The 20,831-nt window shown below is 38.4% G+C and overlaps 1 protein-coding gene across 10 annotated transcripts in view; it reads right to left on the bottom strand.

The window, feature by feature from the left end:
• The window catches only part of foxp2 (forkhead box P2), a 118,746-nt gene that overhangs the window by 12,442 nt on the left and 85,473 nt on the right, over window positions 1–20,831 (bottom strand). For all 10 annotated transcript variants that reach the window (XM_055189853.2, XM_055189858.2, XM_055189862.2 and 7 more), the window contains 6 exons: window positions 19,984–20,088; window positions 14,232–14,319; window positions 11,014–11,097; window positions 7,964–8,174; window positions 5,667–5,743; window positions 5,456–5,557 (listed from right to left, as the gene is read on the bottom strand). In XM_055189853.2, coding sequence (XP_055045828.2) covers window positions 5,456–5,557; window positions 5,667–5,743; window positions 7,964–8,174; window positions 11,014–11,097; window positions 14,232–14,319; window positions 19,984–20,088 — 667 coding nt within the window. The remainder of the gene's footprint in view (window positions 1–5,455; window positions 5,558–5,666; window positions 5,744–7,963; window positions 8,175–11,013; window positions 11,098–14,231; window positions 14,320–19,983; window positions 20,089–20,831) is intronic.

The following is a 20,831-nucleotide window of genomic DNA, read 5'->3' as shown; positions in this document are numbered from 1 at the left end:
GTTGGGTCATAAGCACACTAAAGGGGCTTATTTCGTGATATCAACCTGCTGCCTGTACATAACCCCGCTTATTAAACTGATATTACCTTGTACGTGAAGTAAGGAACAATAAATATTGATTTGAAATATATGTTTTAAACAAATGCAGAACTTCTACAAAAAAGTTTATTTTTTTACTTTTAAAGGATTAGTCCATTTTCTTAAAAGAAAAATCCAGATCATTTACTCACCACCATGTCATCCAAAATGTTGATGTCTTTCTTTGTTCAATCGAGAAGAAATTATGTTTTTTGAAGAAAACATTGCAGGATTTTTCTAGTTTTAATGGACTTTAATAGAACCCAACATTTGATACTTGACTCAACACTTGGCAGTTTTTTTCAACGGAGTTTCAAAGGACTCTAAACGATCTCAAACGAGGCATAAGGGTCTTGTCTAGCGAGACGATTGTCATTTTTGACAGGAAGGAAACAAATATACACTTTTAAAGCACAACTTCTCGTCGTGTAGATCCGGTCGTGATGCGCCAGCTGACCCCACTACGTCACCGCAATACGTCATGACGTCAAGAGGTCACAGAAGACGAACGCGAAACTCCGCCCCAGTGTTTACAAGCGTCTTAGAAGAGGAGCGTTCCTACGTTGTTGTATGTCAACTGATACTAATTAATATCTTTGTGTCAGTTTATTGTTTAAAATGGTCCGCAAATGTGCGTTTTATATATGTAACACGTGACCTCCCTACGTCACTACGCATTTACATTAGGTCGCACTGCACCGGACCTTGACGAGAAGTTGTGGTTTAAAAGTATATATTTTTTATTTTTATTGTCAAAAATGACAATCGTTTCGCTAGATAAGACCCTTATGCCTCGTTTGGGATTGTTTATAGTCCTTTGAAACTCTGTTGAAAAAAACTGTTAAGTGTTGAGTTAAGTGTTAATTGTTGGTGTCTATTAAAGTTCATTAAAATTAGAAAAATTCTGCAATGTTTTCTTCAAAAAACATAATTTCTTCTCGATTGAACAAAGAAAGACATCAACATTTTGGATGACATGGTGGTGAGTAAATTATCTGGATTTTTCTTTTAAGAAAATGGAATATTCCTTTAAGAAAAGACAAGACGTTCAAATGTCACAAACACACTATTTGGTTTAATTATTTGTAACTATAATGTCATACATGTTATTAAAAGACATATTTATATTACATTTTTGGTAACGCTTTATTTTACAGTGTCTTTGTTACATTATTATAGTAATAACAGATAATAATGCATAATTACATGCAACTAAACCAAACCCTAATCCTAAACCCAACCTTTAGTAAGTGCATGTTGTTAATGATTATTTCTTAGTACTAAATGTATAATTACACTGTAACAGTGATACCGTAAAATAAAGTGTGATATTGTTTTGTGTAGTATTTAATTGTACCTGTCAAAATGATTTGCGACAATCATTACACTACCGACCATTACTTTCAGTTAATCCAGGTTACCGTGTGTTACAAGTTTTAATCTGCAAATGTTGTGACTGGCCAATCAGAATCAAGCATTCCAACGAGCCGTGTAATAATGCATTTAAGTACAGAGTACAACTTGTACTTACTAAAGGGTTAGGGTTTGGTTAAGGATTAGTTGAATGTAATTATGCATAATTGACTGTTACTATTACTATAATAAGTATGTGTAACATGTGTAAAAACGACATTGTAAAATAAAGTGTTACATAATTTTAAATGTAACAACTGTTACACAACTGTTAACAACAATAAATTTAAATTAAAAAATATTATATTTTAATCAATAATACTCACTTTTCATAATCCAGATAATTTTTCATAATTTACATCATCTTACACTACCGACCATTACTTTCAGTTAACCCGGGTTACCGTGTGTTACAAGTTTTATATAAACCTGCAAATGTTGTGACTGGCCAATCAGAATCAAGCATTCCAACGAGCCGTGTAATAATGCATTTAAGTACAGAGTACAACTTGTACTTACTAAAGGGTTAGGGTTTGGTTTAGGGTTAGCTGAATGTAATTATTTATAATTGACTGTTACAATTACTATAATAAGTACGTGTAACATGTGTAAAAACGACATTGTAAAATAAAGTGTTACATAATTTTAAATGTAACAACTGTTACACAACTGTTAACAACAATAAATTTAAATGTTACAATTTCCTGAGCCTCTGTGATGTAACTAGTGCTGTTTAAGTGGGAAAAAATATAATATTTTAATCAATAATACTCACTTTCCATAATCCAGATAATTTTTCATAATTTACATCATCTTACAGTACACTACCAACCATTAGTGCTGCCTCAGTTTGCAGAATAAAAGTTTTTATTTACAAAATACATGTTGGTGTACTGTGTATAACAATTATGTATAAATAAATACATACACATGCATGTATAATTTAAAGAAAAAAATATATTTATATAATAAATATTTATATTTATATATATGTATATATAATATAAATTATATAAGTATATAAAACTTTATATACACATGCAAATATTTCTTAAATATATACATGCATGTGTGTGTTTGAATCTATACATAATTATTATACACAGTACACCAACATATATTATGTAAACAAAAACTTTTATTCTGCAAACGATTAGTCGCGACTAATCGTGAGGCAGCACTACCAACCATTACTTTCAGTTAATCCGGGTTACCGTGTGTTACACGTTTTATATAAACCTGCAAATGTTGCGACTGGCCAATCAGAATCAAGCATTCCAACGAGTCGTGTTATAATGCATTTAAGTACAGAGTACAACTTGTACTTACTAAAGGGTTTAGTTGAATGTAATTATGCATAATTTACTGTTACTATTACTATAATAAGTATGTGTAACATGTGTAACAAAGACATTGTGAAATAAAGTGTCACCTAATTTTAAATGTAACAACAATAAATCAAAATGTTACAATTTCCTGAGCCTCTCTGATGTAACTAGTGCTGTTTGGGTGGGAAAAAATATTATACTTTAATCAATAATACTCACTTTCCATAATCCAGATAATTTTTATAATTTACATCATCTTACACTACCAACCATTACTTTCAGTTAATCCGGGTTACCGTGTGATACAAGTTTTATATAAACCTGCAAATGTTGCGACTGGCCAATCAGAATCAAGCATTCCCACGAGTCGTGTAATAATGCATTTAAGTACAGAGTACAACTTGTACTTACTAAAGGGTTAGAGTTTGGTGTAGTTGAATGTAATTATGCATAATTGACTGTTACTATTACTATAATAAGTATATGTAACATGTGTAACAAAGACATTGTAAAATAAAGTGTCACCTAATTTTAAATGTAACAACAATAAATCAAAATGTTACAATTTCCTGAGCCTCTGTGATGTAACTAGTGCTGTTTATGTGGGAAAAAATATTATATTTTGATCAATAATACTCACTTTTCATAATCCAGATAATTTTTCATCATTTACATCGTACCGACCATTATTTTTAGTTAAGCACATAAACACAGAAATATGAATATTCAAAGATTAATATAGGAATAACAAATAAATTAGTTACGATACGTGTGATTGACTAATAAAACCTCTGATAACTGTCCCTTAACTTAAATATTATTGAAACCACAAATAATAAATGTAATTCATAAAAACTGACACACGTTTATAATCGAGAGGCACATAAAAAAATAAAGCGAGAAATAACCGAATACGACGAGTCTCGTACGCCGTCATAAAAGAATCTAATTAAAACATGTAGCAAAGAAGCCAAATAATAACCTTTGCTCATATTACATTTTCTCATGTTTTATTTGAGGGGCGGCTGTTTTTTGCTGTAAGAAAAGGAGAGAGAGGGGAATATAAAAGCCCTCATAAGCAGATCTCGCATCTGACCTGAAAATCCCAGGATTTGATTGATCTTAATGCCCATGGCTCTGAATATGATAATTTTAATATTAATGAGCAAATGAGCAGTTTTATTATGCATGCTATATAGTTATAACTAATAAGCTGGCGGGCTGAGATCTCGATTCCCAAGCTGAGCTGATGAGACCAAGTGCAGATATTAAATCACCTTTCATTCTTTTTTAAAAATTCTCTCTGTTAATCAAATGACAAGCCCATCGCCGGACGACCCTTCACGGGCTTACAAAAGAAGCCATGGAAATTCCTCGCTATGCTGGACCCAAATATCCAGCGAGCCCTCTTTGTTCCACTCGGGAGCAGATTAAAAAATATATTTTGTTGATAAGGACAGTATTAGAGCGAGAGAGAAATAAGCATGTACATAAAGGCCCGTGGTCATAAAAGTGCCCAAAATGCTTCTCCAAACAGGCACTTGAGCTGTAAACGTGTCGTGTCCCAGCATGCATCTGTACGGGGAGCTATTGCACACCCTCGTGAAGCTGTAATCATACACCAGCATCATTAGCAAGCCAAATCCATATTCATTCACTTTCCTAAATCTAGTGCTGCGGAAACACTTCGCATGCTGATGAGAGCCGAGGAAACCTCGCTGCTTTTCAGAGGACCTGATGGCATCGGTGTTAAAACAGAATAGGAAATAAATGGAGTGTATCTCCGGCCACCTTATCGACACGCGCCCCTCTCCTTCTGTCGGAGAATAGAGGATGGTTTTATTGTGTCCTCTTTTTCTTTTCATTCCTGTCCGACAATGCATTCGTTGGGACGGAGATACAAACGAGACCTTTTGTCCGGGGAAATAAAGTGTGTTTGGTGGATGACAGGAGCATTAGGGCTTTAAAGCCGCTCGGGTCGCACATTTGTCTTCTATTCTCTCTGTGGCACATGAGCTATGGTGTATACGGAGACTCGTCCGACGTCAACAACGGGGCCGTGTGTAGTGCGAGCCTACAAAGCAAACAGCCATCTTTCAAACTAATTAACCAATAATATGCAAGGTGGGGTGAAAAAAAGAAAAGGGGAGCGCTTGAAAAGCAGTAATACACCACCGTCTAACAAAAGGTGCTGATGATTGAGTGGCTGGTGGGTAATTAGTGCGTCAGAGCGCGCACCTCCCCGTCAGGACTCCACTATTAACTGCACCAAATTAGAAAACGATATCAGAGGCGAAATTATTCTTTCACTTGTCAAAGAGAGAAAAAGAGAGAGAGAGAGAGAGAGAGAGAGAGAGAGAGAGTTCACACTTTTAGGTTACAAAAAAAATGCTGATAGGCCTCAAAGGCCTATACACAAAACACTTCCACTGTTAGCCCCGCCCACTAGTAACAAAAAAAAATTAAAATATGATACAATGTATTAAAGTTGAAAGAATATACAAGTAATTTATTAAGCTTTTTGCATTACGATTTTATGAAAATTATAATAGAGTGGGTGTGGTTAGTGGTGGGCGTGGCTTGCCATGGGAGTGGTTTGCAGTTTATCCTGAGCTGGGAGAAAGCGAGAGCGTTACCTTCCAGGTGGCTGCGTTGCGTCTGAAGTAGGCGAACGTGCGTGTGAACCAGCTGTAGATTTCGTTGAGCGTCAGCTGCATGTCGGACGACTCCATGATGGCCTGCGATGAGATGGCAGATTAGAGGCTGAAGCGCATCTCACCCAGACTTCACTCGAGCAGCAATTAATTACAATCTAATCAGGCTAAACCTCATTTATTTCCCACTCACCTGCCTGATGAGGGTTGCATAAGTAAACGGAGGTCTGACGTCTGCGTTCTTGTAAAACTCGTAGTTTGGGGCTATCTCTGCGAAAGAGAAATAAAGTACATACGGTAACTAAATAAATAAACCCCCACGTCGCCACCTGGGATAATTGCTAAATGCTTCTCCGCGAGGAATTGGCTCAAGACTTTATCGAATTAAAAAGCGGTCGGGAGGGGGCATCCAAATCAGCATTTTACATGTCCAACTAAATACATTTTTAATTAATCTCTCTCTGGAGAAATCTTAAAACATTAACAAGCGCATGAAATTAAAGCCTGCGTCGATATTTTGTGTGTGTTTGAATAATTCATGCCCTTCATTCGCTTCCAACGAAAGTGGAAGGGCAGTAAATATAAACATCAAACAGAGCATATTTTTCACATGGTTTATACAAATCGTCATTGAAATGTGATAAATATTATATTTTTTTATTTGACTGCAATTAAAATTCATCAAATATTAACATAAACAAGTGTCTATTCAGCTTAACGAGGAAAAATGAAAAGTTTCGTCTGCATGTTGTCACTCGGTGGAACGAACCGAAAGTGTTAAAAAAATGATTATTAAGTTTTGGGTGAAATTTTTTTTTATTTGACTGCAATTAAAATTAATTGAATATTAACGTATATAAGTGTCTATTCTACATAACGAGGAAAAACGTCAAGTTTTGTCCGCATGTCGTCGCTCAGTGGAACAAACCGAAGAGAATTAAATATAAATTACTATTAAGGTTTTTGTGGAAGATTTATTTTATATATTTTTTATTTGGCTACGATTAAAATTAATCAAATATTAACATATACAAGTGTCTATTCTACAAAAAGAGGAAAAATTTAAAGTTTCGTCGCATGTTTTCGCTCGGAGGAATGAACCGAAAGGGTTTAAATATAAATTACTATTAAGCTTTTTGTGAAAGACTTTTTTATATTAATTTTTATTTGACAGTAATTAAAATTCATCAAATATTAAAATATACAAGTGTCTGTTCTGCGTAACGAGGGAAAATGAAAAGTTTCGTCTGCATGTCATAGCTTGGTGAAACGAACAGAAAGCGTAAAAAAATTACTGTTAAGCTTTTTTGTGAAATATATAATTTTTATGTCCCTGCAATTAAAATTTATTGAATATTAACGTATATAAGTGTCTGTTCTACATAACGAGGGAAAATGTAAAGTTTCGTCCGCATGTCGTCGCTCAGTGGAACGAACCGAAAGGGTTTAAATATAAATTACTATTAAGCTTTTTGTGAAAGATATTTTTTCATATTATTTTTATTTGAATAAAATTAAAATTAATCAAAGAGTAACATATACAAGTGTCTATTCTGTGTAACGAGGGAAAATAAAAAGTTTTGTCCGCATGTCGGCTCTCGGTGGAACAAACTGAAAGCATTTAAACATAAATAAAAATTACTTTTAAGCTTTTTGTGAAAGATGTTATTATTTTTTATTTGACTGCAATTAAAATTCATCAAATATTAACATATACAAGTGTCTATTCTACATAATGAGGGAAAATGAAAAGTTTCGTCCGCATGTCGCCGCTCGATGGAACGAATAAAATGGGTTACATTATAAATTACTATTAAGCTTTTTGTGAAAGATATTATTTTTTTATATTATTTTTATTTGAATAAAATTAAAAACTATTGAATATTAATGTATAAAAGTGTCTATTCTACGTAACGAGGGAAAATTAAGTTTCGTCCGCATGTTGTCGCTCGGTGGAACGAACAGAAAGGGTTTAAACATAAATTACTATTACGCTTTTTGTGAAAGATATTATTTTTATTTTAATAAACTTAAAATTAATCAAATATTAACATATACAAGTGTCTATTCTGCGTTACGAGGGAAAATTAAAAGTTTTGTCCACATGTTGGCACTCGGTGGAACGAACCAAAAGGGTTTAAATATAAATTACTATTAAGCTTTTTGTGAAAGATAATTTGTTTTATATTATTTTTTATTTGACTGCAATAAAACTTAATCATATGTTAACATATACAAGTGTCTGTTCTACATAATGAGGGAAAATTAAAAGTTCGTCCACATGACGTCGCTCGGTGAAACGAAAAGAAAGGATTTAAATATAAATTACTATTAAGCTTTTTGTAAAAGATATATTTTTTAAATATTATTTTATTTGACTGGAATTAAAATTAATTGAATATTAATGTCTGAAAGTGTCTATTCTACATAACTTGGGAAACGTAAAAAGGGTTTAAATATAAATAAAAATGATGTGTCAGCTGTTCGTACCTGAAGATAAGGCCATGGAGTATTTGTCAGTGTGACGTCTGCGCATGGCGCCCATGCTGGGTACGTTGGCGGGACTGAGAACGGAGGGAACCTGGGGCATCTGAGAAAGAGGCGTGATGGGAGCGGTGGGCGTGGTGGGCGTCTGAGGTAAGATGGGAGGCGAGACAGAAGGAAGGTTCTTTGACATGGTTACACTGGAGACGAGATTCAGCTGTAGAGAGAGAAAGAGAGATTTGAGAAGGCTGAGCATTGGCTCACTCTTACAGCTGTGTTTCCCCTAATAAGCAAAAGAGGACGCAGCCAATCTTCACTAATTACAGGATGAAATTGTATCATAAGAATTGTAATTAGAGCACGCTGTTAAAGATTATCTAATGATCAGTCTGTGAGTTATCTCAGCCCATCTCTATCCCATAAGAGCTCCCCGGGTGTGAGTGTGTGTGTACAAAACACGCACTGAGAGACGGATAGACGCTTCACCTGGCTTTCTGCCATAACCTAATGTCTCTCTAGCGATCCCTCTCTCTCTCTCCGTCTCTCCTCCTGTTGTACCACCAAAGTCAGGTTTTCATCAATACACATGAGATGCAGTCCTTATCTCCTTGTTTCTCTTTTTAGTCTCACATCCCGAATCTCATCTATGAATATCTAAGCTTCAGTCGACTGGAAAATTCCACCCTGACCTTTTAGTCTCGCTGCTAATTCTCTCCGATGGTAATGACATCATTACATATTCCAACCAAATTGCCTTAATTGCGAATTGGCAAGCGGAATTCCGGAGCTGTAAACGACCGTCGGAAGGCAAAGGCGCTTGGGCATCGACAATCGTCTACCGCGTGTGTTGATAAATACTATGAAATGTCAAGTTGTCTATTCTCTGGTGACTGCGCGCTACTCTATAGACAATTATAGCAGCACTTAACGATAATGAGATAATGCCAACATGGAGAGTGGCACACGCTTATACCACTCAACGGCTTCAGAGGACATCAATGGCTTCTCTAGGGGATCTTCTATACTGACTAAACCCCCGAAATAGCAATTAATGACAGAAATACGTTCTGGATCAGAGGGATGTATATGCAGTTTTTGAGTCTTAGTCAACAGGAAATAAAATTGATCTGGTTTGTTAATGCATGCCTCTTGGTCATATTGTGCTTAATTTTTCCAACACTTTCTTATTCAACAATCCAACCTCATACTGATAAAAAAGTAAAAAAAATTAATAAAAAAAAAAAAAAAAACTAATTCCAAAGGGATTTCCTAACAAATGCAGCATTTTAATACAACAATCTGTTTTAGTTTTTCCCGCTTGGAAAAATCTGATACTGTACTGCACGTGCATATAAATTCACTAGAGGTCGGGTCACGGCACCAGATTTGAAGCGTCTCTTTCCTAATGCTTTTCTCTTCCGCGGCCACATCAGCTTGTAATTACCACTCGCTCGACACCGGGACCAACAAAAGCGTTTGATTCGCTGTCACACGCTACAAAAAAGCCACTCCATTATAAACAGTATCAAGTGTGTGAACGAGAGGAAAAGAGCGTGTTGCATGTATATTTAAAATGTTAAGACGAGATTTTCCATCCCCGTCCTCACCTGGTTACGACAACAAGCGTAACATGTTTGCAGGCATACAATCCGGTGTTTGCCAAATGGAATTTATTAAAGCTTAACAGCGCAGGAATGAATGAGACACTGGGATCAGCCCTTTACCTCCGCTGCTCATCTGAATATATATTCAAGGTTGGCTAAGAGGAAGAGGAGTATTTGGGGGGTGGGTGCTTGGGAGCATCTCATTATTTGGGACTAGCAGCCTTGGTAACTAAAATTTTCAGCCATCCATAGCAATGGCCAAAAGGTAACATTTAATGAAGTGCTATTCAGAGTTTAAATGGGGTCGTGTTTGGCTACCGATGAACTGACTGTGCACACTATTAATATGAAAGTATGGCTATATAACAGGTTACCTCTTTTCTTTTGTGAGGAGCATTTACACACATTTCTCTTTTGTACCTGAAAAAGCGATAACGGTGGAGTACTCGCGAACGCATGCTTGAACTCGATGCGGTAAGACAAAAAGGAAAAAAAATGGAGACCCTCGCTGATTATTTGAGACCTCGCCATTAATTGCTCATCATCAAATGCAATTAGCGGTTCTTTCATGTGCGGTTTGTGTAATGTAATACTTCATTAATATTATTCATTCATATGTGCTGCTGGATTACAGGCTGAATGCTCTTTATTAGAGTAGATTTCAGCAAGCTGCGGGAGTTCTGAAGACGGAGAGGAAAAGCGAATAATAAATCGACGGAGGTGAGCAGTCGATTCCTGATGGATTTAAAGGATAATTACTCTGTCTTGTGATTATCTGTTTTATACGGTGGGAGGTGATGAGAAAGAGTACGCCGGTGAAATTAGCTACACGCTAACAATTTTTTCCCTCACGCAATATTGAATACCTAAATAAATAATTTCAATGAATATTATTATTTATTTCACCCTGCGTGGTTTTGTACATATTTCATTTTCGCGCACACTACCGAGTGCGATTTGTATTTTACTTTTGATTAAGGGTGAAGAACAAAATTCCATTTTTTTTCAAGTGTAATTTTGAAAGATGGGCCTTTCTCTATTTTTAAAGCAAAGCATTTTTCTTTAAATACACATCTATAGCTCAGACTGTTTACAGATTGCCGGTTATTCTCCTCACATCACGATCCCGTCTATCATTTCAAACTGTTTGTTTTCAGAGCGACACGTCTTCCTCGCACTTCAAGTGTGTCTGCGGTCACGGTGCTAAACAGCTTTTCACCGTCCAACAGGTTGTTTGCAGCGATAAACCCTCATCAGACAGCGTTTTTGGCTGAGATGGGCTGCTATGATTTAATACACTCTTTGTTCTGATAGGGTCCAGGCATTACAAATCCCATTCACCTCTCTCTCTCTCTCGCTTATTGTCTCTGTGCTGTTAACACTGGTGTTTAGAGAGCTCATTTAACCCTAACCCCTGGCCTGTTTAATGTACACGTAGCAATATGCACTCACTGGTTTTGGTGATGGTTTGGGCTCTGAGGGTCTCATGTGTAAGTGCGCCATCATGGCCTGAAGACGTTCGCGTTCTTTAGAAAGCTGTTGAGAGAAAGACAACGGGAAACACAAAAAGCACAGACATTTTAGAAATAAGCAATTTCCTCCAGACTATCACAGTAAGATGTGCTTGTCCGCTTGTTGTAATCCTGCAAATGTGTGAAAACTGCTGCATTTGGTCACAAGCCTAAAAACAGCCACAGGTCTGTTGTTGGCATCAGAGCTCATCCAATCATTTTTAAAATGTTCAGTCTTAATGTGGGTTTACACCAAACGTGAAGCGTGCAATCGCATAGCATTACTTGCGGGATTTAACTTCGTGTCATGCGAGTTTTTCGCTCAAGTTTAATATTTTCAACTTGGGTGAAGACGCGTTTGAGGCGAATAGCGCATGTTTTCACAGCAAACGCGCCGCCCATATTGCGTCATAGGCATCACCCCACACAAGGACGCGTCTGATCGCGTCTTTGGATTGACTTTGTATGTAATCTACTCGCGCAAATCGTTGAACTCGCATCTGGTGTGAACCCACAGTTACACATTTTTTTTACACAAATTTTAAGTATTAATGACATTCATGCAAAACACTTAACAAATTAACAATACATTTTTATACATTACCATTACCGTATTTTTCGGTCTATAAGCCGCATTTTTTCATATCTTGGCTGGTGCTGCGTCTTATAATCAGGTGCGCCTTGTAAGTCAGTATGAATTAATTTTGACATTTATGAGGCAAGAGACAACATTATCGTCTACAGCCGCGAGAGTCCACTATATGCTGCTTCTGTATTTATGTAATTTAATGGATTCAGTGATGTGGAATGACGAGTATGCGAAGTTCACGCTAGTTAGCTTGTTCGGTTAATTTAGCCTTTTCAACCTTCCAGGTAAGTTCTGTATGCTATCATTTATCGTTTAAATAACTGAAAATATTACTTAAACGTACAGACATCTATTTAGCCTGCTGTTCCGTCTGCTATTGTTTAGTTGAATAACTCGCATTTCCAGATGAAATGTCTGTTCTTCGGCTTGGATTTTGTGAAATAATTTTCTAAATAAACGCGACGTATAGTCCACTGCGACTTATATATGTTATTTTGTCTTAATGATGCATTTTTTTTAATGATGTGGCTTACTGTGGATTTACACCAAATGCGAAGCGTGCAATCGCGTTGCTCACTCTAGATAACTCGCGGGATTTAAATTAAAAAATTTTGTTCGAGTTGAATATTTTCAACTTGGGTGAAGATGCGTTTTGAGGCGAATAGCGCGTGTTTTCACGGCAAACGCGCCGCCCATATCATGTCATTCGCATCGCTCCACGCGAGGACGCGTTTGATTGCGACTTTGCATTGACTTTGTATGTAATCTACTCGCGCAAATCGTTGAACTCGCATCTGGTGTAAACCCACAGTTATACTCCGGAGCGACTTATAGTCCAGAAAATACGGTAGTTACATATCGTGAGGTAATAACGTAATACGTTTTTACAGCTATAAACATTTAAATTACATTTATGCATTTGGCAGATGCTTGTATCCAAACGGTGCATTCAATCTGAAGGATTTTATAAGTATGTTTGCTGGGAATCGAATCCATAACCTTTTGTGCTGCCAGCCAACCAAGCTACATATATACTGTATATAGTATATGACTTAGACAGAAGAGGAGAGAGAGAGAGAGAGAGAGAGAGAGAGAGAGAGAGAGAGACGAATTAAACCACAGATAAGAGAACATTCCTCATGGTGTGGTGATGGAGAGCTGAAGGTGCTGCTCGGAGGTCAGAGAAAACAAATAGCACTTCATCTCTTTGTCAATAGCAGAATTTAGGTCAGACAGTAACAAGCTACTCAGGCCATAAATTAGAGGGTCCTGGACGTCGATTCAAAGTCCTGTGGACACTGTTAGGACTGGACTGGATCTCGCAGCTGCCAAGAGGTGAAGGGGTCCCGCAAACAGTGCCAGTCGGACCCGCCTCCCTGCCTACTCGCCGGTCCTCCGAGGTCCAGTTAGTGCCCCGGCGATCCGCGATCATCAATCTAACTCACGGAGAGTGACAGGGACCAGCCCGCGCGGCAGACCGCCTTGAACTCCGCCAGCGAGCCGCCATCCGAGATCTGAACCGGGCCTCATTACCGGGACGGAGGGGGGAATAAAACGCCAGAAAAAACCCAGAAGGACGGAAAACAGTAGCGGTGCTGTAATTGGTCACAGTGTAAGCACGGAGGTCGGAGGCTTTGTGGATTCGGCGAACAAGAGAGGAAGTCAAGGGAGAAATCTTTGTGTCTTTACATATAAACAAGAATTATTCATTCCTTCTCATTCAAAAGCCCAACAAATAAATAGGAAGTGTTTCGCAGAGCGTAAAAACCTTTAAAGGTTGAGGAGAACGCTTGGCTTGCATCTGAATGATGGGGGGTTTAGAGACCACGGTCAGAAAGCAATTCACACTACAAAGGCGAGATGGCTCTCTGCGTCCGTACTGTGGATTCTACATAAAAAGCGTGAATCGCTTTGCAATCATACTGTTATTTATTTGAAATTCACAAAAGAAAAGTGCAGTTTAACCCCGCGTGCCTGCCGCGCACTTTGAGGATGACCCGTGCTTCACATCCCATGATGCATTGGGGCGGGCGGAGAGATGGCCGCAGCGCTGAGTAATAGCAACCCTCAATCACTCCTCTCATTATCTTGCCAGCGTGACACCTTAATAAGGTCACGCACCAGCTCCTGAAAATAGTGCCTCTCTTTAGAGCTTCCTTCAGGTGCAAAGTGTATTTCATTAACACAGACCAGCCCAGATGCACGCATATTAATTGGACCGGATAGAAAATAAGCACAAACTTTGATTTAATTATTAAGGTCTGTGATGGTTTTCACTTTGTTGGGATTGACCAGAGTTTGCCTTTGAACTTTTGATGGTGATGGCCATACTTTTTCGTGACGTAATGGTTTACAAACCAAACTCACACCATATCTGTATAATCCAGGCTTAAGTCTTAATCGTATTATGAGATAAGGAGCAACAACGTTTGATTTAACGTGACCTTACTCAAGTCAATATTAAATATAGCAAGGTGATATTTTTACAGGAAAGTTCTTTACATTTTCTAGGATGATTTTATTAATGAATCACAAAAAATTATTTCAGAATAATTCATACATCACGATACCTGTATCTCTAGCTGCTGCACCACTTGCATTTGAACCCGGCACTGGGCGGTGCTCCTGTCATCCAAAGCGTGTTCGTTGTTAAGGTGCCTGCAGGCAAAAACCAGAAACACATCAGCCAATAAGCTCAACATCATCACAGCCAATTTTCCTCATTAGAAAGAGTCCTGCATTAATGTCTCTCTCCAACCCATTCATGCATGAAGTGCGTAGAAATAGCACAAAGTGTGAAAAGTCATGCAATACGCGAAATTCCAATTTTGCATGCATATGATATGCCAGTCGTTCCCGTTCACTTAAAGGAGACATTTCACAAGGCTTTTTTAAGATTTCAAATTAATCTTTTGTGTCCCCAGAGGACACATGTGAAGGTTTAGCTCAAAATATCATATAGATAATTTATTATATCATGTTAAAATTGTCACTTTGTGGGTGTGGCAAAAATGTGCCTTTTTGGGTGTGTCCTTTAAAATGCAAATGAGCTGATCTCTGCACTAAATGGCAGTGCTGTGGTTGGATTTTTCTGACATCATAAGGGGAGCCAAATATCAATGACCTATTTTTTTACATGCTTGCATAGAATGGTTTACCGAAACTAAGTTACTGGGTTGATCTTTTTCACATTTCTAGGTTGATAGAAGCACTGGGGACCCAATTATAGCACTGAAACATGGAAAAAGTCTGATTTTAATGATATGCCCTCTTTAATAAAGCACACCTTTTCACATTGTTTTATGTATTGGTTTCTCAATTTTTTCTGTTTTTTAAAGGTGCAGTCTGTACATTTTAGCAGCATCTAGTGGTGAGGTTGCGAATTGCAACCAATGGCTCATTTTACTGATCACCCCTCGCTTTCAAAACGCATAAAGAAGCTACAGTAGCCGCCACCAGACAAACATGTCATCGTCAGAGACAACTTAGTAAAAAAAGTTGTCCGTTAAGGGATCTGTAAAAACATGGCGGCACAAATAGCGACTTCCATGTAAGGGGACCCTCCGTATTTAGATAAAAACGTCTCATTCTAAGATAATAAAAACATAACAGTTCATTATGAAAGGTCTTTATACGCCCCTGACAATATAATTTTGTATATTATTTTGCATTTATGTCAAGAGATTCTTCTAAAAATTACACACTGCACCTTTAAATCACTGTCGCTTGGGTTTTGGGTTAGATTTGAGATTTGCTTTAGCACAGTGCTTCTCAAATAGTGGGGCGGGACCCCCAGGGGGGGGCTCGAAGCGACACCAGGGGGGGGGCGTGCGAGCCCCCGGGGAAAATATTTTTTTTGCACCGTCACTTAAAAATATTACACCCCAATCACGCTGATAAGCCGCTTGAGTTTTTTTTATTATTATTTATTGATTATATTTATTTTAATTTTTCAGTATCAAATATTATACTTTATATAAGGATTGATTTTTTTGCATTTTAAGTCTTTTCTGTTACAGACTAAAAAACAATGTTAATAAAGTTATTCTTTGTTGTAAATTGATCGATATTTCTTTTTTTGTTTTCTTTTTGTGTTTTCTCAATGTTAATAAGGATACAATGTTTTGCAGATGTGTAATTTTATAGACAAATTATACTATTTACAGTCACGGCGGAGAGTTGGGTGGGGGGGTGGTGGGCGCGAAATGTTTACTTCTTCTTAGGGGGGGGGGGGCGTGACAGAAAATAATTGAGAAGCACTGCTATAGCATGTCATTTAATACATAGGTTTCTCCATGTTTAAGTTTATTTTTAAAACAGGTCGCTTGGCGTTAGAATTGGAGTTTAGATGTAATTTGAAAGCGACAATGAAACCAATACATAAACTACACAAAAAATGCGTCGTATTAAGTGAATGGGAAGGACTGGCGTATCATATGCACGTAAAATTAGAATTTGCCGTATGTATTGCACGAGTTTTCACACTGCGTGCTATTTATACGCACATCATGGGCTTCTATCTCACACACACAAATGATGCTGTATTAGTAATAAACAGTGTAACTAAAATGACTGCGGATCAGCTACCGCAGAGGTTGATGAATATGATTTTGGGATTACAGGACATCCGGCCCATTAGCTTTTCACAAACCGCAGCCGCCTAACAGACGTGCTGAAAGCCGGTCTTTAACATCACAATAGCGAGACATGACATGTAGACTAACAGTAGCGTGCCTTATGAGGGATGCCGGCGTACAAAAGGCCTTGGCACTGAGGTTTTGTCTTGAAGAAATAAATACAATAAATGCAATTTAACTCGAGTAACATTTAAAAAGCACCTCCTATGAAGAGTGCATTATTCCCCCCGACATATTAAACGCATCTACTCATCCTTTCATTAGAATATTATTATAAAAAAAAAAACACTTCAGACTGCAGGAGCAGTCAATGATGGTTTTCCTTGATTGGATTTTGTCTGCAGGACACAAAAGAAGCCCGCCATTAAAACAGACCTTTATTCCCGGCAAACGCACAGAGGCGAAAAGGTTTTTAAAAGTGTTGTGATGTTCGGTAATGAGCCTCTATCTAAATTATCATTGGTGACAAACCCACAAAGCGCTCTTTCAGAACACATGCTTGTAAAATGCCAAAGCTGCCACTCTCTTTCCTGTAATTATAGGTTAGCTTGCAGACCCCTTCATGATCATTTACAGTACAGCCTGCCGTGCATTAGTGTGAGCGTGCACACACGCACGTGCACGCAGTTTTAACGCTACTAAGCATTTTCTCTTTCTTTCTCTATTCATAGCTCCGACTATTGTTTATGTGCAATATGCAAAATAACATCGTATTCATAATCCTCCTCAAACACGCCAATCAAAGCGAAGGACATCTGAGAGCACAATGGACCCCGCTACCTTTCAATTACGCCCGTGCCCATTTAAAATTATTTCGTTCCATCGCGCCCGTTTCTGCTATTGTAACCGTTTCAGGTCTAATGCTCGGCTACTCTCCATTATAAATCAAGAGTGAGATAGCATTGAAAAAATCGCAGAGGATGACTGGAGAGCCGGCGGTGTCCTTCGGCCCCGTGCCTAATTGCTGTTTCGGGATGCGCATGCAAAGGAGCATTTCATTAATCATGTAATCAGGTCCCTCGCAGGGAACTAATGCTGCAAATACCCTTTTCATTTCAATGCTCATAATGCTATCTTACGCGCTTGATGTATGGTAGATGTCATAAATTACAGCTGCTTCCAAAGCGACTGCCTATCCCGACAGTTAGCTAGCCGGCTCGCTAAATAACACGTCTTATCCGGCGTGCCTCTATTAGCATCCATTTAGATTTAAATTGTATACTAGAAACAAGGTTTTGGTACGGTAACGAGTGCTACTTAGCTATACGTGGCTATGAAATATTCAAGCCGTATGTGTTTGGCTATGCGATGGGGGGTCACCAATATCCCTTAATGAGTTAAAGACGGTGGGTTTAGATCAAACAATGAGGTGAGAAGAGAATTAGAGGAGGCTGCTCGCTCACTTTGAGCAAACATCTCTAGAGCCGCCTGTAATTTATGGGTCATCTTATATAGGCTTATTGATTTTTGGCGGGTACGTAATGTGTTGAAAAACGTTGGTGCTAACATATCTAGTAGCACAAACTCAAGTCTTTAAAGTTTTTGCTTCACCCTCAACCGGACATGTGCTTACGAAAATCAATTAGGGCTTAGCCTGCTACTTCCTCGTGGATTTAATTAACGCCCGGTTTAAGACCCTGCAGTTCTAGTTAGTAGCTGGCAGGTTGTTTTTAACAACCGGCTATAATAAGGCCAACACCACTGGTGCTAAAATGTAAAGTAGGTGGAAGACTCGTGCTTCATTTCCTTGTTATGAAGGCAAGAGTTTGTTTATTAAGATACAGAAATGGCGAGCGCCTGCAATGACAGAATGCCAATCTTCATTACGCGTCTGTGGCTGTGTTTCTGTTTTTCTCTCGGCACTCTTTCTGCGTTATCTCAAACATGTGAGAGGAAATCAATATGAGAAGTGAGGCAGCTTAAACAATAACAAAATTGCCAGCATGGCAGAACAGCGCTAAAGTGCTATGAATTCATTAGCCCTTACCTTTTAGTTACACGTAACCCCCAAATAATCCCTGAATCGGGTTGCATAAATAAACGAGTCTCGAGGTGAAACACACAAACAGGGCAACATCTTGCATATCCACACCATTTGAACTTCAGAGCTAATATAACGTGCCAGGCACCTCTTGGCTACCCTCTCCAGGTGCGAATGGCATGAAAGAGCGCCGAGCTGCAGTTAAACGCTGATCTTGACAACTTTCTCAGCAACACAACAAAGATTACAAAACTGAGGGAGCTTTCTTTTCCGCGAGCTACGGGCCGGGTGAATCCGCCCCCCGCTTGCCTTCAAAGGTGCCATTTGAGGCTGACACCTATTTTATGTAAACCATTTTAGGCGTGTGTACCTGGATGATACGCGGCATCTCGGAAAGACATTAAAAGCATCTTCCTGACACCGAAAAACGCTCCTCCAAGGCATAGCGCCACCCGCCATCTCGACGTCTCAGATCACGCTGTCGTTTGTAGGAATGTTTTCATGTAGCGGTTACAGTACGGGCGTCTTTGACTTGGAGAGCGAACATAGGTGTCTCACCCCTACTTCAACGACAGGCAGAGATACGAGAAGATGGATTGCATGGGCTGTCATTCTAAGATAGTTTGATTTTATCTTCAAAAGCTGATTCGCACATTTACCAGCACGTTGAGTTAAAATCGAAACGTGCCGTGAAAAAGGTAAGAAAATGCATTGATAGAACAAACGGGAAACTAACCCAAAAGGTAAAAACAATCGGTGCTTGCTTTGTTTTCGGACAGTCAAGTGTTTAGCAATGAATTCTTTACTTGAAGTCTAGGTTACGCATAAAGCTTTTGTGATGTTCTCCAACCCCCACTTCCTCACCAAAACAGTAACAATGTGTCCACTCTCAAATGGCGTTTTATATGAATTGACGTGGACATTTACACCCGCCTAACGTACGGCAGATTATAATTTCCCGTTTAATTATGGACCTAATTAGCATATTCAAATGAACTATTTCTCCATTCTTTGACGACGTGGCTCTTTCCTCGGAGTGGCAATGTGATAACCTGCAATCTCCCGCGCCACAAACACCTTCTCCTTTGATGTCCCCCGCTCGCATCCCGGCAACAAAGCCGACCAATTACAAATGAGCTAATTAACTAAATTGTTGATGGAGCATGAAGGGTTCATTTCACTCGGTTAGCCGCACCATGACAACACCGCATACGTGCCATTGTAAGCGGCTACGCCGGTTGCCATTAGCTTTTTGACGCTTGTCGCCAACCCGTCATCCACTCGTGTCGCCGTGGAGATACGAGCTCAATCTGCGGTCATTTCTGAGCACTGCCTCTGACAACCTGACAGACGCCTCGGGAAAATCTGCCGGGAGATTCGCTCGTCGTCTTCGCATTAACAGCTACGTGTGAGAGTGAAATCTTTGGAAAAATACAAACTTTAATTTGCATCTCGATTTTTAGGTAGGGGAGAAGATTGCTTGATTACACCAAACCTTTGTTCTTATTTGAAGAGAGAATTAAAACAGAGGTGATGATTTGGAAATCATTCATACACTCTCAGAAAAAAGCTGTTACTGGGTCTTTATATCTAAAGGGTGCATATTAGTACCGCAAAGCTATATATTAGGACCACTTTCCTTTTGTACCACTGTATACATGATCAATGCCTACATACACTAACATAATCCTGAAGGCCACTTACTTCAAAAACTGTCCAAAGTCATCACAGATACTTTCACATCCTGGCCACTTGCACACTCCATGACCATAGAGCGAGTGTGATGCCCCAGTCTCTTCATGCACTACACTGAAATAAAAGAGCGTGAATACATAGGAATTAAACCATGGCAATAAAAAATGTATAGTGACAAATTCATTAGAGAGTTAATTTAGGGTTAACAAGCACCTGTCAGGTCAAAATATAATCAGGTCAATGTAAGTGCTGTTCTCCAAAGTCCAGTTAAAGCAAAAACCTACATGCTTTCATTTAACATCAAGCCAAACTCAGATTATTGATCCAGTTTGTTACTGCAAAGACATAAGTGTATTTAAAAAACACATGGCCGACCAAGTAACATCGCCTGACATTTTTTCCCTCAGACTTTCACCTTGTAAAGCTATCACGGACAACTTGTGTAAACACTGAAAAGAAAATAGCCACTGTACTTTAATTTTCATCAGGAGATTCATTTGAGGTAAACCTACTGTTTTAAAGGGGACATTTCACAAGACTCTTTTAAGATATAAAATAAATCTTTGGTGTCCCCAGAGTACATATGTGAAGTTTTAGCTCAAAATACCATCCAGATAATTTATAATAGCACAATAAAATTTCCACTTTGTAGGTGTGAGCAAAAATGAGCTGTTTTTGGGTGTGTCCTTTAAAATGCAAACGAGCTGCTAATGCAAACACTGATCACCATAATGATGGTTTGTTGAAATTGAAACTCAATTATGCTGTCAAAAATTTTTTTTCTCTGCACTAAATGGCAGTGCTGTGGTTGGATAGTGCAGATTAAGAGGTGGTATTATTACAATAAGATCCCTTTT

Source organism: Misgurnus anguillicaudatus, chromosome 1, assembly GCF_027580225.2.
Source record: "Misgurnus anguillicaudatus chromosome 1, ASM2758022v2, whole genome shotgun sequence".
Taxonomy (NCBI): Eukaryota; Metazoa; Chordata; class Actinopteri; order Cypriniformes; family Cobitidae; genus Misgurnus; species Misgurnus anguillicaudatus.
The sequence above is the reverse complement of the archived record's forward strand: the minus strand, read 5'-3'. Positions and strand labels throughout refer to the sequence as shown.